Source organism: Lepidochelys kempii, chromosome 23 (genome assembly GCF_965140285.1).
Source record: "Lepidochelys kempii isolate rLepKem1 chromosome 23, rLepKem1.hap1, whole genome shotgun sequence".
Classification (NCBI taxonomy): domain Eukaryota; kingdom Metazoa; phylum Chordata; order Testudines; family Cheloniidae; genus Lepidochelys; species Lepidochelys kempii.
This window is the reverse complement of record NC_136402.1, coordinates 18677325-18691832: the sequence shown is the minus strand read 5'-3', so window position 1 is coordinate 18691832 and position 14508 is coordinate 18677325. Positions and strand designations below refer to the sequence as shown.

Sequence of the window (14508 nt, the reverse complement as noted above, 5' to 3'; positions counted from 1 at the left end):
GGCAGGGCACTGGGACGAGTGGGGAGGGGATGGGGCAGGGGAGGGGGTTGTGGGGCAGGGGCTGGGGGACGTGGGAGGGGCTGGGGGCAGGGCAGTGGGATGAGGGGGGTGTAGGGGCAGGGGCGGGGGGCTGGTAACTAATGACGCCCAGGCTCTCTGCCCTCCCCCGAGCCCCCCTTTCCCTGCCCCCCAGCCCACCCGAGCCCCAAGCTGGCTAAGCAGGGTCACCAGCAGCCTGCAGCATTCGGCCCCCCCTGCCCACTGACCTCTGCCCCTCCGTCCGCCTGTCCGTCCCCACACAAATAGCCCCCTCCGCCTGCATGTCTGTGCCCACGCCCACCCCTGCTCCTGTCTGTCCGTCTGTCCCCATACACCCCTCCGTCCGCCTGACTGTCCGTCCACACCCACCCCTCTGTCCGCCTGTCTGTCCCCACGTACACCCCTCCGCCTGACCGTCCATCCCTATACACCCCTCCGTCCGCCTGTCTGTCTATCCACACATGCCCCTCCGCCTGTCTGTCCACATGCACACCTCTCTGCCCGTCTGTCCATCACCATGCACAGCTCTCTGCTCACGTGTCTGTCCATACACACACCCCTCCATCCATCCATCCCCACGCACACCCCTCCGTCCGCCTGTCTGTCCCCATGCACACCCCTCCCCCCGCCTGTGTGTCCAGCCCCACTCACCCCTCCTCACTAGGGCAGGGTCAGAGAGCGCCAGCCGCCCCGCGAGGGGACCCGGACCCTGGGGGGGACAGATGGCAGGGACGAGCCACTGCCTGGCTCGGGGGGTCGGGCGGTGCCGGGGGGGCCTGCGGGCCTGGCTCGGGGGGGACGGGTGGTGCCAGGGTGTGTGTGCGGGCCTGGCTCGGGGGGGGGTGGGCGGTGCCGGGGTGTGTGTGCGGGCCTGGCTCGGGGGGTCGGGCGGTGCCGGGGGGGCCTGCGGGCCTGGCTCGGGGGGGACGGGCGGTGCCAGGGTGTGTGTGCGGGCCTGGCTCGGGGGGGGGTGGGCGGTGCCGGGGTGTGTGTGCGGGCCTGGCTCAGGGGGGGCGGGCGGTGCCGGGGGGGCCTGCGGGCCTGGCTCGGGGGGGACGGGCGGTGCCGGGGGGGCCTGCGGGCCTGGCTCGGGGGGGAAGGGCGGTGCCGGGGGGGCCTGCGGGCCTGGCTCGGGGGGGATGTGCGGTGCCGGGGGGGCCTGCGGGCCTGGCTCGGGGGGGACGGGCGGTGCCGGGGGGGCCTGGGGGCCCGGCTGGGGGGGGGCGGGCCCTGTCTCAGGTCAGCCAGCTGCCGTCTCTCCGGCGCAGTGAAAGTTGCCCGCGCCCCGACCTGACCCTGGAGTTCCCCTGAAAATTCCCCGCCTGCTCTGGGGGGGGTCGGGGCAGCCGCACCCCAGCGGCGCCGGGGGGGCAGGGCAGTGGGTCGGGGGGGCGGGCAGAGGGTTTGGCATCGCGTCGGGAGGAGGCCGGCGCCCATATAACCGGGGGACAGTGGGGGGGGCCCAGATGCGTCTGAGGAGCCCCGGGTGCTCTGAGCCAGCGGCCATGGGGCTCCCCGGTGGGGCGGGGCGGCTGGAGCCCCCCAAGGTGAGAGGCGGGCTGCAGGGGGGTCTGAGCCGCTGGGGGGGAAGGGGTGAGGAGAGGGGTTGGGGGGCCAGGCGGCCTGGGACGCACACGCAGTCAGAGGGAGACACAGCGCTGCAGGGTCACACACGGCGACCTGCACAACCCCGCTACACAACCGCGCTACACAACCAGAGTGACGCACACACACCGTGCTACACAACCGCGCTACACAACCGTGCTACACAACCCCGCTACACAACCGCACCACACAACCAGAGTGACGCACACACACCCCGCTACACAACCCCGCTACACAACCGCGCTACACAACCAGAGTGACGCACACACACACGGCGACCTGCACAACCCCGCTACACAAACCCGCTACACAACTGCGCTACACAACCGCACCACACAACCAGAGTGACGCACACACACACCGCGCTACACCACCGCACCAACACACACACACACACGGCGCTGCAGGGTCACACACGGCGACCTACACAACCGTGCTACACAACCGCACCACACAACCAGAGTGATGCACACACACCGCGCTACACCACCGCACCAACACACACACACACGGCGCTGCAGGGTCACACACGGCGACCTACACAATCCCGCTACACAACCGCACGGACACACACACACCGCGCTACACAACCGCACCACCAGAGTGACGCACACACACAGCGCGCCACACGACCGCTCGTGGACGCTACGCACCCCCACGCACGCAGAGCAGTAGGCAGTTGCACGCACAGTGCTGGGGACTCACACAGGGCGCTACCCAGTCAGGCCCACCCGCCCACCACTACACAACCCCCCACCCCCTGATTCACAGTCTCTCTCTCGGAGTCACACACGGAGCTTCACAGCCCCGCACGCTCCGTTCCGGCCCAGCCCCGGACTCCTGGGTTCTCTCCCCGGCTCTGGGAGGGCAGTGGGCTCTGGTGGGGTACAGCGCGGGGGCTGGGAGCCCGGACTCCTGGGTTCTCTCCCGGCTCTGGGAGGGCAGTGGGCTCTGGTGGGGTACAGCGCGGGGGCTGGGAGCCCGGACTCCTGGGTTCTCTCCCCGGCTCTGGGAGGGCAGTGGGCTCTGGTGGGGTACAGCGCGGGGGCTGGGAGCCCGGACTCCTGGGTTCTCTCCCCGGCTCTGGGAGGGCAGTGGGCTCTGGTGGGGTACAGCGCGGGGGCTGGGAGCCCGGACTCCTGGGTTCTCTCCCCGGCTCTGGGAGGGCAGTGGGCTCTGGTGGGGTACAGCGCGGGGGCTGGGAGCCCGGACTCCTGGGTTCTCTCCCCGGCTCTGGGAGGGCAGTGGGCTCTGGTGGGGTACAGCGCGGGGGCTGGGAGCCCGGACTCCTGGGTTCTCTCCCCGGCTCTGGGAGGGCAGTGGGCTCTGGTGGGGTACAGCGCGGGGGCTGGGAGCCCGGACTCCTGGGTTCTCTCCCCGGCTCTGGGAGGGCAGTGGGCTCTGGTGGGGTACAGCGCGGGGGCTGGGAGCCCGGACTCCTGGGTTCTCTCCCCGGCTCTGGGAGGGCAGTGGGCTCTGGTGGGGTACAGCGCGGGGGCTGGGAGCCCGGACTCCTGGGTTCTCTCCCCGGCTCTGGGAGGGCAGTGGGCTCTGGTGGGGTACAGCGCGGGGGCTGGGAGCCCGGACTCCTGGGTTCTCTCCCCGGCTCTGGGAGGGCAGTGGGCTCTGGTGGGGTACAGCGCGGGGGCTGGGAGCCCGGACTCCTGGGTTCTCTCCCCGGCTCTGGGAGGGCAGTGGGCTCTGGTGGGGTACAGCGCGGGGGCTGGGAGCCCGGACTCCTGGGTTCTCTCCCCGGCTCTGGGAGGGCAGTGGGCTCTGGTGGGGTACAGCGCGGGGGCTGGAAGCCCGGACTCCTGGGTTCTCTCCCCGGCTCTGGGAGGGCAGTGGGCTCTGGTGGGGTACAGCGCGGGGGCTGGGAGCCCGGACTCCTGGGTTCTCTCCCCGGCTCTGGGAGGGCAGTGGGCTCTGGTGGGGTACAGCGCGGGGGCTGGGAGCCCGGACTCCTGGGTTCTCTCCCCGGCTCTGGGAGGGCAGTGGGCTCTGGTGGGGTACAGCGCGGGGGCTGGGAGCCCGGACTCCTGGGTTCTCTCCCCGGCTCTGGGAGGGCAGTGGGCTCTGGTGGGGTACAGCGCGGGGGCTGGGAGCCCGGACTCCTGGGTTCTCTCCCTGGCTCTGGGAGGGCAGTGGGCTCTGGTGGGGTACAGCGCGGGGGCTGGGAGCCCGGACTCCTGGGTTCTCTCCCCGCGCCATTAGCAGCAACACCCCATTTCTCCCGCACGACAGGCAACCTGAGTCTGCCCCAGCCTTCCTGCCCCGATTCCCATCCCTCGGCCCCGCTCACGGGGGGCCCGGCCCCGCACCACCGCCGGCTCTTAATAACCCCCCGCGAATTGGTTTCCTCCGGCGGGGTGTGCTCGCGCGCGTGTCTCTCTCGTGCACGCTGTGGTTTTCTTTCCCTCGCACACGGATATTTTTGCGGTAGCTTCTTGGTGCTCAAAAGCCTCGGGGGCTGGGGCGCCGAAAACCCCGACCGAAACGCTGGTGTTATTTTCGAGCAAAGAAACCCCCCCCCCAAAGGGCACGCGGGGCATGCCGCCCTGGTGCTCCGTTTCCACTGAGTCACCCGGCAAGGGGAGCGCGGCCGCCCCAGGGCTGCCCTATAAATACCCACCTGCGGGGCGGATTTCACACTGGCTCCCCTGCCAGCCGGGATGCTGAGGAGCGCCCAGCGGTGAGTGGGGTGGGACCGGGGTCGGGGGGGATCGGGGCAGGCCCCGGCAGGCCAGAGGCGGCCACGAGTCGTTCGGCTGATTTAAGGTCTGCCCCAGGGTCAATCCAGAGTCACCCCTGACTTCAGCAGGGACAGGAGGGGTTTCTGATCTCAGCTGACCTGGGGTCAGTCTGGAGTCACTCCTCATTGCAACAGGAGCAGAGCTGGATTCTGAGCCTAGCACCCCAGAGTCAATCTGGAGTCACCCCGCCAAACACAGCGGGATTTTAATAACGTGACACGCCGCAAACCCGGCCCCGTGGATTGATCCAGACTCGAACTCCCGATTCCTGCTCATTGAGACGCGATGTAGACTCCAGACTGGGTCCGTCTGGCTGCAGAACCCCATCGAGAGCGTGGCCAGGAGCCGGAATTTCTCCCCTGACGGCAACTCAATGGCGCGTTCACACCACAGGCAAAGGGACCCGGCTGGGCTGAGCCAGCTCCACTGCCGATTCCTCTTTCGAATCTCTGTGTGGACGCCCACGGGCCAGGTCCCTTTACACAGAACCGGGCCCAGAAAACACCCGAGACAGAAACTGCAGCTGCCAGAACTGGGGAGAAATACCTGGCTCAGGGGCTGGGAGCCCGGACTCCTGGGTTCTCTCTTCAGCTCTGGGAGGGGAGTGGGGGCTGGTGGTTAGAGCATGGGGGCTGGGAGGCCGGACTCCTGGGTTCTCTCCCCGACCCTGGGAGGGGAGTGAGGGCTGGTGCTCAGAGCGTGGGGGCGGTCTGTGAGCCAGGATGCCTGGGTTCTCTCCCCGGTCTGGGAGGGCAGTGGGGGCTGGTGGTTAGAGCGTGGGGGCTGGGAGCCCGGACTCCTGGGTTCTCTCCCCAGCTCTGGGAGGGCAGTGAGGGCTGGTGGTTAGAACGTGGGGGCTGGGAGCCAGGATGCCTGGGTTCTCTCCCCGGTCTGGGAGGGCAGTGGGGGCTGGTGGGTTAGAGAGGGCGGTCTGGGAGCCCGGACTTCTGGGTTCTCTCCCCGGCTTTGGGAGGGGAGTGGGGGCTGGTGCTCAGAGCGTGGGGGTGCTCCGGGAGCCAGGATGCCTGGGTTCTCTCCCCGGTCTGGGAGGGCAGTGGGGGCTGGTGGTTAGAGCGTGGGGGCTGGGAGCCCGGACTCCTGGGTTCTCTCCCCAGCTCTGGGAGGGCAGTGAGGGCTGGTGGTTAGAACGTGGGGGCTGGGAGCCAGGATGCCTGGGTTCTCTCCCCGGTCTGGGAGGGCAGTGGGGGCTGGTGGGTTAGAGAGGGCGGTCTGGGAGCCCGGACTTCTGGGTTCTCTCCCCGGCTTTGGGAGGGGAGTGGGGGCTGGTGCTCAGAGCGTGGGGGTGCTCTGGGAGCCAGGACGCCTGGGTTCCCTGGCAGCGGAGTGGGGCCTGTAAGACCCGAGCTGGTTACTCGTGTGCACTGTCTCCAGGCCTAGCGCGACTCGAGCTTTGGGGAGGATCAGGGCCGGGTGGGGGAGCAGATGAAATCCAGCCTCCCACGGACCCTTGGGGCTGGGCTGGGCTGGGGGCCTCGGGTCACCAGGCTGCACCCCCCCAGCTCTGTGCGTGCTGAGGCGGGGGGTGGGCCGCCCCGGATTTAACCCCTGGGCGCCGCGTCCCACGCCGCTGACGTGGCCGGGTTCCGTGACGTCTGGGAAGCGGGGGCCGCGGTGAGAAATCAGAGCGGGGCCGAACGGGACGTCACCCCGATTCTCGGAACCTGGCCCCGGCCCCGCCCCCGCTGCGGGGAAGTGGCTCGATGCGGCCCCTGCCCTGGGCGGGGAGTGGGGTCTAGTGGTTAGAGCGGGGGGAGTGTGCAGGGTTGGGAGCCTGGGTGCTTTCCCCAGCTTGGGGGGGCGGTGGGGTGTAGTGGGTTAGAGCAGGGGGCCTAGGGGCCAGGACTCCTGGGAGCTGTCCCCGGCTCTGGGAGGGGAGTGGGGGTTAGAGGTTGGGGGGCAGGAAGGGGCATGGGGGCCCGCGAGGAGCTGGAGGGGGTAGGGTCTAGCTACAGGTCAGAGCAAGATGGGAGGTGCAGGGGTCAAGGTGTGGGGGTAATATGGGGGGCGTTGGCTGGATTCACCCCCCTCCCGGAGCTGGGTGTTTGCTCTCGCCCCCGAACCTGGGACCGCCCATCTGGAGGGTGCGTCACGTGTCCAGGCATGTTCAGAGTGACATGTGAGCCCCGGTGGGCTGGCGTGCGAGCGGCCCAAAGGCACGGAGGAGATGCCCGCATGTCACGGGGGCTGCACACGTGCGAGCCAGGGGAGGGCCTAGTGCGCTGGCCGTGCGAGGCGGGCCACAGATCACGCTGGCCCACGCGTCTTGGCCGCTCGTGGCACGAGGCTGCGGGGCACGTCCCGTCCCTGGGCGCTCACGGGGGCAAAGACGCGGCTCATGCTCAGCCAGGCACGTTCCCCAGGACACGACACGTCGCACGGATCACAGACACGCGTGCGTGCTCGGCCATGCCCTCGCCTCCGGGGCGCCCCCTCGTGGCTGGTGACGGCGCTGCCGGGGGCCTGTCGCTCTCTGGGGTCCCCGGTCCCAGCCGGCCGCTGCCCCAGCTCACGGCACAAAATCCCACGGCCAGAGCCACAGGTCGCTGCTCCCCTCGGCGCTCCCCCCACCCCCTCCATCCCTCTAACCAGCCCTCCCAGCCCCCAGTCTCTCCCCTCCCTCTATCTCGCCCCACATCCGCCCCTCTGCCCCCCTCTCCTGGATCTCCCGGCTCTGGGTCAGACCCGTCTGGCTAATCAAGGCCCGTTTCCCCCAGCCGCGTGCACTAATTAGCCCCGCGGCTCGTCAGGGAGGCTGAGGGCTGCTAAGGTCCGGCTGGGCCCTGTGGCTCCCGGCCCCCACGCATGACATGGCTCAGAGTCGCGTGGTTCACACTTGCACGCACGCTCACCGGGGATCCACCCACCCCGTGTTGCGTGGCTCTGACATGCACCTGGTGCCCCGCGCGCCATGGGAAACCGCTGCCCTGCGTGTGCTCCCCGCGACTTGCATGAATCTCCTCCGTGCGTGTACGTGGGACGTGTTGCACGGATCACACTTGCTCACGCCCCGTGCACGGCTTAACGTGTGACCAGTCACACACGCGTGTACTTCCTCGTCGCTTCTCCCACCCCCTCAGCTGCCCTTTCTCCCCACAGCTTGCGCCAGGCCCCGATGCCCAGCCGCACGGCATCCCGAGTGCCCCATGGCGACAGCCCAGCCGGCCCACCCGGCGGGGCCCAGAACCGCCCCACGGTGCTCACCCGTGGAACTAGCGCCCCCTCCAGGAAGCAGCAGGTGGGTCCCCACGTGGCTGGGGGAGGGGCACAGAGGGGGCAGCCTACCTCCCTAGCCCCCCAGGACTGACAGCACCCCCCCTTTGCCTGCCCCACAGATGCCACCGTACCCCGTGGCAATGGGGGATCCCCAAACCACCCCCCAGCTCCAGGCCCTGCTCCAGGACACCCAGCGCCAGGCACTGCTCATCCAACAGGTACCACCGCACCGGGCCCGGACTCCTGGGTTCTCTCCCTGGTGCTGGAAAGGGCTTGGGGGACTAGTGGTTACAGCGGAGGGGGCTGGGAGCTCGGACTCCTGGGTTCTCTCCCCGGTGCTGGGAGAGGAGTGGGGGATTAGTGGTTACAGCGGAGGGGGCTGGGAGCTCGGACTCCTGGGTTCTCTCCCCGGTGCTGGGAGAGGAGTGGGGGATTAGTGGTTACTGCGGAGGGGGCTGGGAGTCCAGACACCTGGGTTCTGCCCCCCATTCACCCCCTCACTTTCTTCCCCCCAGATCTCTCCGGAGCCCAGCGCCCGCCCCTCCATCCTGCACCTCCAGCCCCCGGGCGTGGTGGTGGTGAGGTCCCGCCACGGCTTGACACATGGTAACCGAGGGTGCCGGGAGGGGCGGGGGTTCTGGCGAGTGGGGTGTAGCCTGGCATGGTGCCCTGGCCCACCCCCCCATTTCTCCCCCCCTTGTTCCAGGGATTAACATAAAAGGCATGGAGTGGATTCTGAGGGACCCAGCTGCCCCCCGCTATGCCCCCCACTCCCCGGACCAGTCTCCCCCCCACCACTGCCCCAGCCCTGGGGACCACAGGGGGCAGAATGAGAGGTGAGTGCTTGGGGAGGGGGCTGGGAGCCAGGACTCCTGGGTTCTCTCCCCAGCTCTGGGAGGGGAGGGGGGCTGGTGGATTAGAGCGGGGGGGCCGGATTAACCTTTTGTGGGCCTGGCACCAAACATATCTGTGGGCCCCACCGGGGGCCACGGAGTTGGGGCGGGGGGCGGTCCCCAGACCCGGCTCCACCCAGCCCAGCGCGAGGCCACGGGTTACCAAGCGCCAGTTGCCAGGTCCCCGCCCGGCCCTGTGCTGCCAGCCTGCCCGTGCCCCTCGGGGGGCGGCCCCCGCCGGGCCACAGACCCCCGCCCAACAGCCCCCAAAGCCCTATGGCCAGCGCCCCCCACAACCCCACTCCCTCAGGCCCCCCCACGCCCCGCCGGGATGAGCCAGGGCCCGCCCCTCGGGAGTGGCGGGATCAGCCAGGCCAGGACCTGGCTCAGGACCCACTTGCCTGGAGGGGCCCAGCCAAGGCCCCCCACCGTCCCCTGCTCCCCAACTGCCCAAGACCAGCCCGGCGTCTGCCCCAGTCCCGGGCCCCCCAGGGGGAGGGAGGCAGAGACGCCCGGAGCTGCAGGCCAGGAGGGGCCAAGAGCAGCAAGTGGGGGGAGCCAGGGGGCAGGTGGGGTCTCGGGGCACAGGGCAAGTGGAGCAGGTGGGGGGCCTTCCGAGCCTGGCGCCATTGTAAACCCGCACAGTCAGGACGCCTGGGTTCTCTCCCCGGCTCCGGGAGGGGTGTGGGGGCCAGGGGCTTAGAGCGGGGGGGGGGGGGGCTGGGAGCCAGGACGCCTGGGTTCTCTCCCCGGCTCCGGGAGGGGTGTGGGGGCCAGGGGCTTAGAGCGGGGGGGGGGGGCTGGGAGCCAGGACGCCTGGGTTCTCTCCCCGGCTCCGGGAGGGGTGTGGGGGCCAGGACGCCTGGGTTCTCTCCCCGGCTCCGGGAGGGGTGTGGGGGCCAGGGGCTTAGAGCGGGGGGGGGGGCTGGGAGCCAGAACGCCTGGGTTCTCTCCCCGGCTCCGGGAGGGGTGTGGGGGCCAGGGGCTTAGAGCGGAGGGGGGGGGGGGCTGGGAGCCAGGACGCCTGGGTTCTCTCCTCGGCTCCGGGAGGGGTGTGGGGGCCAGGGGCTTAGAGCGGGGGGCGGGGCTGGGAGCCAGGACGCCTGGGTTCTCTCCCCGGCTCCGGAAGGGGTGTGGGGGCCAGGGGCTTAGAGCGGGGGGGGGGGGGCCTGGGAGCCAGGACGCCTGGGTTCTCTCCCCGGCTCCGGGAGGGGTGTGGGGGCCAGGGGCTTAGAGCAGGGGGTGCTGGGAGCCCGGATGCCTGGGTTCTCTCCCCGGCTCCGGGAGGGGTGTGGGGGCCAGGGGCTTAGAGCGGGGGGGGGGGCTGGGAGCCAGGACGCCTGGGTTCTCTCCCCGGCTCCGGGAGGGGTGTGGGGGCCAGGGGCTTAGAGCGGGGGGGGGGCTGGGAGCCAGGACGCCTGGGTTCTCTCCTCGGCTCCGGGAGGGGTGTGGGGGCCAGGGGCTTAGAGCGGGGGGGGGGGGCTGGGAGCCAGGACGCCTGGGTTCTCTCCCCGGCTCTGGGAGGGGTGTGGGGGCCAGGGGCTTAGAGCGGGGGGGGGGGGGGCTGGGAGCCAGGACGCCTGGGTTCTCTCCCCGGCTCCGGGAGGGGTGTGGGGGCCAGGGGCTTAGAGCAGGGGGTGCTGGGAGCCCGGATGCCTGGGTTCTCTCCCCGGCTCCGGGAGGGGTGTGGGGGCCAGGGGCTTAGAGCGGGGGGGGGGGGGGCTGGGAGCCAGGATGCCTGGGTTCTCTCCTCGGCTCCGGGAGGGGTGTGGGGGCCAGGGGCTTAGAGCGGGGGGGGGGTTGGGAGCCAGGACGCCTGGGTTCTCTCCCGGCTCTGGGAGGGGTGTGGGGGCCAGGGGCTTAGAGCAGGGGGTGCTGGGAGCCCGGATGCCTGGGTTCTCTCCCCGGCTCCGGGAGGGGTGTGGGGGCCAGGGGCTTAGAGCAGGGGGGGGCTGGGAGCCCGGATGCCTGGGTTCTCTCCCCGGCTCCGGGAGGGGTGTGGGGGCCAGGGGCTTAGAGCGGGGGGGGGGCTGGGAGCCCGGATGCCTGGGTTCTCTCCCCGGCTCCGGGAGGGGAGGGGGGGCTGGGCCGTCCCTACCCCTACGCATAGCACGCAGCTGCATGGGGCACCAGGACATTTGGGGCACCCCGTTTCCGGGTGCCCTACGCGGCTGCTGCTCCAGCCTCTTCCCCACGGCCCCCAGCCCCACTGCAGCCACCCTGTCCCCTGAGGGCTGCAGGGGGCGGCCCCCCAGCACTCCCCTGCGGCGGTAAGTGGAGCGACCCGGCCCCCGCCGCGCCGGCGAGTGCTGGGGGGGCCGACCCCCCCTGCCCGGGAGCCAGGGGAGGGAGCAGGCTGGGGCCGGGTGACTGCACTTCCCTCAGGAAGTGGCCAGCCCCCCACCCCCCGCAGGGGCCTGGGGCCCGACACAGCCCTCCCGTGGGGGCCCTGCTCCTGGGTTCTCTCCCGGCTCTGGGAGGGGGGTGGGGGTGGGGGGTTAGATGTGGGGGGGCTGGGAGCCCGGACGCCTGGGTTCTCTCCTGGCTCTGGGAGGGGGGTGGGGGGTTAGACTGGGGGGCTGGGAGTCCGGATGCCTGGGAGCCCGGACGCCTGGGTTCTCTCCCGGCTCTGGGAGGGGGCAGGCCAGCTGAACTGTTGATCTCGGCAGACCCCCCCGGCAGGAGCCGCTGTGGGTGCAGGATGGGGCAGCCCGGTGCCGGCGGCAGAGGGAGCTGGTCGAGCACCTGGAGGAGCAGGTGAGGTTGGCAGGAGGCAGATGGGGGGCGGCTGCCCCACAGGGGCTGGGGGGGACAATCGCAGCTGGGTGCTGCCTCGGGGAGAAGGTGGGGGGGATAACTGGGGCTGGGGTCACTGACACTGGGTACCGGGGGGGGGGTCTGCCCTGGGGGGGCTCCCCCCTCGCAGGCATCTTCATGTGGGGGGGGGCCTCGATCCGTCACAGAGCATCATGGGAAGTGTCACCCAGGTGCATCATGGGAGTTGTAGTCCAGGGGGATTCCCCCCAACCCGTTTCCTGCCCCCCCTCACCTGTCCCCCTCCCCCCCAGCTGGAGCAGGAGCGGCGTCGCCTGGGGGCCATGCAGGCCCAGCTGGCCACGATGGAGGCCACAGACCGAGCCCTCGACCCAGTAAGAGCCGGGGGGGGTCCTCTTGGGTGGAGCAAGAAGGGGGCAGAGCCTTGGGGTGGGAGGAATGGGGTGGGGGGTCCGAGTCTGGGGGGAGGTGAGGGACTGGGGGTGGGGCCAGACATCGGGGCAGAGATGAAGTTAGTGGGGGCAGGGCCTAAAGCCTGGTGGGGCGGAGTCAGAATCCATGGGGTGGGGGCGAAGAGGAGGGAGTGGGGCCAGAATCCCCTCCCCCATCCCTCACCTGTTCCCTCCCCCCCAGGCACTGTCAGCGAGGGGCCAGCGCTGCCCCACCCGACCCCCCAACCCCTGGGGCTGGGCCTGCTCGGGAGCTGCCCTCCCTGCCCAGAAGGGGGCGCTGCAGACTCCACTGACCCCCCAGCCCCACTCCTGGGGCAGCCACGGTGTCGGCATCTTCTCAGGTTAGAGGCTGGGGCCCGGACGCCTGGGTCCTCTCCCAGCTCTGGGCTGGGGGCTGGGGGCTGGTGGTAGGAGCAGGGGGGGCTAGGAGCCAGGACTCCTGGGTTCTCTCCCGGCTCTGGGCAGGGACTGGGGGCTGGTGGTGGGAGCAGGGGGGGCTGGGAGCCAGGACTCCTGGGTTCTCTCCCGGCTCTGGGTGGGGACTGGTGGTGGGAGCAGGGGGGGCTGGGAGCCAGGACTCCTGGGTTCTCTCCCGGCTCTGGGTGGGGACTGGGGACTGGTGGTGGGAACAGGGGGGGCTGGGAGCCAGGACTCCTGGGTTCTCTCCTGGCTCTGGGTGGGGACTGGTGGTGGGAGCAGGGGGGGCTGGGAGCCAGGACTCCTGGGTTCTCTCCCGGCTCTGGGTGGGGACTGGGGACTGGTGGTGGGAGCAAGGGGGGCTGGGAGCCAGGACTCCTGGGTTCTCTCCTGGCTCTGGGTGGGGACTGGTGGTGGGAGCAGGGGGGGCTGGGAGCCAGGACTCCTGGGTTCTCTCCCGGCTCTGGGTGGGGACTGGGGGCCAGCGTGGAGGCCGAGGGGTGAGTGCATGCTGGGGGAGGGGTAATACTTGAGCCTGGTTGGGGGGCAGGCCATGCGGCGTCATCCCCCCTTGCTCGACAGCTGTGCTCACCCCGCAGACCTGGGCCCAAGCCTGGAATTTTATCGGCTCAGCACGGCCCGGCCGCCCTTCACCTACGCGACGCTGATCCGCTGGGTGAGCCCCCGACCCCAGGGACCCCCGCCCCACCTTGCCCAACCCCCCCAGCCGCCATCCCCCATCTGCCCTGCCACTAGGGCTGTCGCAGGGTCCCCGGGCCATGCTCGGACCTGCTCCCCCGAAGCCGGGCAGGACTCTGGGGACCCTCCTCTCTCGGCGCCGACTGTCCCCAGGGCAAGACGCTGCCCCAGCTTCCACCGTCCCAGATCCGGCCCCGGAGCCTCCCGCCTCCCCTGCCCCACTGTGTGCTTCCCGCAGCGCGTCCCCCCGGGTGGGGTCCTTGGGTGGCCCAGAGGGTCCTGCCCCCCAACCCTGCAGTCAGCTCTCAGCCAGCCGGGGAAACAGAAGGTTTATTAGACGACAGGAACAGGGTCTAACACAGAGCTTGTAGGTGCAGAGACCAGGACCCCTCAGCTGGGTCCATTTTGGGGGGCAGTGAGCCAGACACCCCGTCTGCCCTTCACTCCATGTCCCAGCCAGCCCCAAACTGAAACTCCCTCCCGCCCCCCCTGCTCTGGGCTTTGTCCCTTTCCCGGGCCAGGAGGGCACCGGATCCCTTTGTTCTCCAACCCTTCAGCTCTCACCTGGCAGGGGGAAGGGCCCAGGCCACCAGTGGCCAGGAAACAGGGTGTCGGCCATTCTGTGTCCAGACCCCTGCACACACCTGCCCTCTAGGGCTCTGCAACCATCATACCCCCTTACCCCACCCCCTAGAGACTTAAGAACTGCCTAGGGGAAACTGAGGCACCCCCACACTATTCAGAGGAAACATTAAGAACTGTCCCACTTCGTCACAGAGTGCCCCCCTCCTGCCCCAGAGCCTGGGGGGAGGGGCTACCCCACCCGAGCCCTGACAGCCCCCCCCCCGTCCCCCACAGGCCATTCTGGAGTCCAGCCAGCGGCAGCTGACGCTGAACGAGATTTACCAGTGGTTCAGCCGCATGTTCGGCTACTTCCGGCACAACACGGCCACCTGGAAGGTGAGGGGCTGCGGGTCAGGCGTGAGGGGCACCGGCAAGGGTGGGGGGGCCCAGGGCTGGGGTGGCAGGGGCTGCGGGTCGGGAGTGAGGGGCACCGGTGGGGCTGGGAGGGGGCTGTGGGTCGGGAGTGAGGGGCACTCACCCCCCCTCCCCCCACAGAACGCCGTGCGACACAACCTGAGCCTGCACAAGTGCTTCGTGCGCGTGGAGCACGTGAAAGGCGCCGTGTGGACAGTGGACGAGGACGAGTTCCAGAAGAAGCGGAGCCAGCGGTCGCCCCTGTATGGAGCCCCTGTGTGGGCGGGGCCTCCCCTGTTAGCCACGCCCCCAGAGGGGGTCCAGCGGGGCCTCCCCTGTTAGCCACGCCCCCAGAGGGGGTCCAGCGGGGATGGGCGGGGCCTCCCCTGTTAGCCAGGCCGCCAGAGGGGGTCCAGCGGGGCCTCCCCTGTTAGCCACGCCCCCAGAGGGGGTCCAGCGGGGCCTCCCCTGTTAGCCACGCCCCCAGAGGGGGTCCAGCGGGGCCTCCCCTGTTAGCCACGCCCCCAGAGGGGGTCCAGCGGGGCCTCCCCTGTTAGCCACGCCCCCAGAGGGGGTCCAGCGGGGCCTCCCCTGTTAGCCACGCCCCTTTGCAGGGTCTAGGGGGGCAGCAGGGTCCTTGCCATTAGCTACAGCCCAGGGTGG

General features: G+C 70.5%; 1 protein-coding gene across 1 annotated transcript; it reads left to right on the top strand.

The window, feature by feature from the left end:
- The first annotated feature begins 1518 nt into the window (after positions 1 to 1518).
- Positions 1519 to 14366, top strand: FOXP3 (forkhead box P3). Its single transcript, XM_078850078.1, has 11 exons — positions 1519 to 1586; positions 7515 to 7653; positions 7751 to 7849; positions 8147 to 8237; positions 8338 to 8467; positions 11194 to 11281; positions 11593 to 11673; positions 11933 to 12092; positions 12768 to 12844; positions 13726 to 13827; positions 13987 to 14366. Exons 2-11 carry the CDS (start codon positions 7531 to 7533, stop codon positions 14185 to 14187), a joined length of 1152 nt encoding a protein of 383 aa, XP_078706204.1. The 5' UTR covers positions 1519 to 1586; positions 7515 to 7530; the 3' UTR covers positions 14188 to 14366.
- The last annotated feature ends 142 nt before the right edge of the window (positions 14367 to 14508 follow it).

What these genes read in the sequence shown, in the direction of transcription:
- FOXP3 (XM_078850078.1), top strand. Translation starts at nt 7,531, where the DNA reads ATGCCCAGCCGCACGGCATCCCGAGTGCCCCATGGCGACAGCCCAGCC. An exon ending in CCGCCACGGCTTGACACATG is followed by an intron (nt 8,238 to 8,337) that starts GTAACCGAGGGT and finishes CCCTTGTTCCAG; the next exon opens with GGATTAACATAAAAGGCATG. An exon ending in CACAGGGGGCAGAATGAGAG is followed by an intron (nt 8,468 to 11,193) that starts GTGAGTGCTTGG and finishes TGATCTCGGCAG; the next exon opens with ACCCCCCCGGCAGGAGCCGC.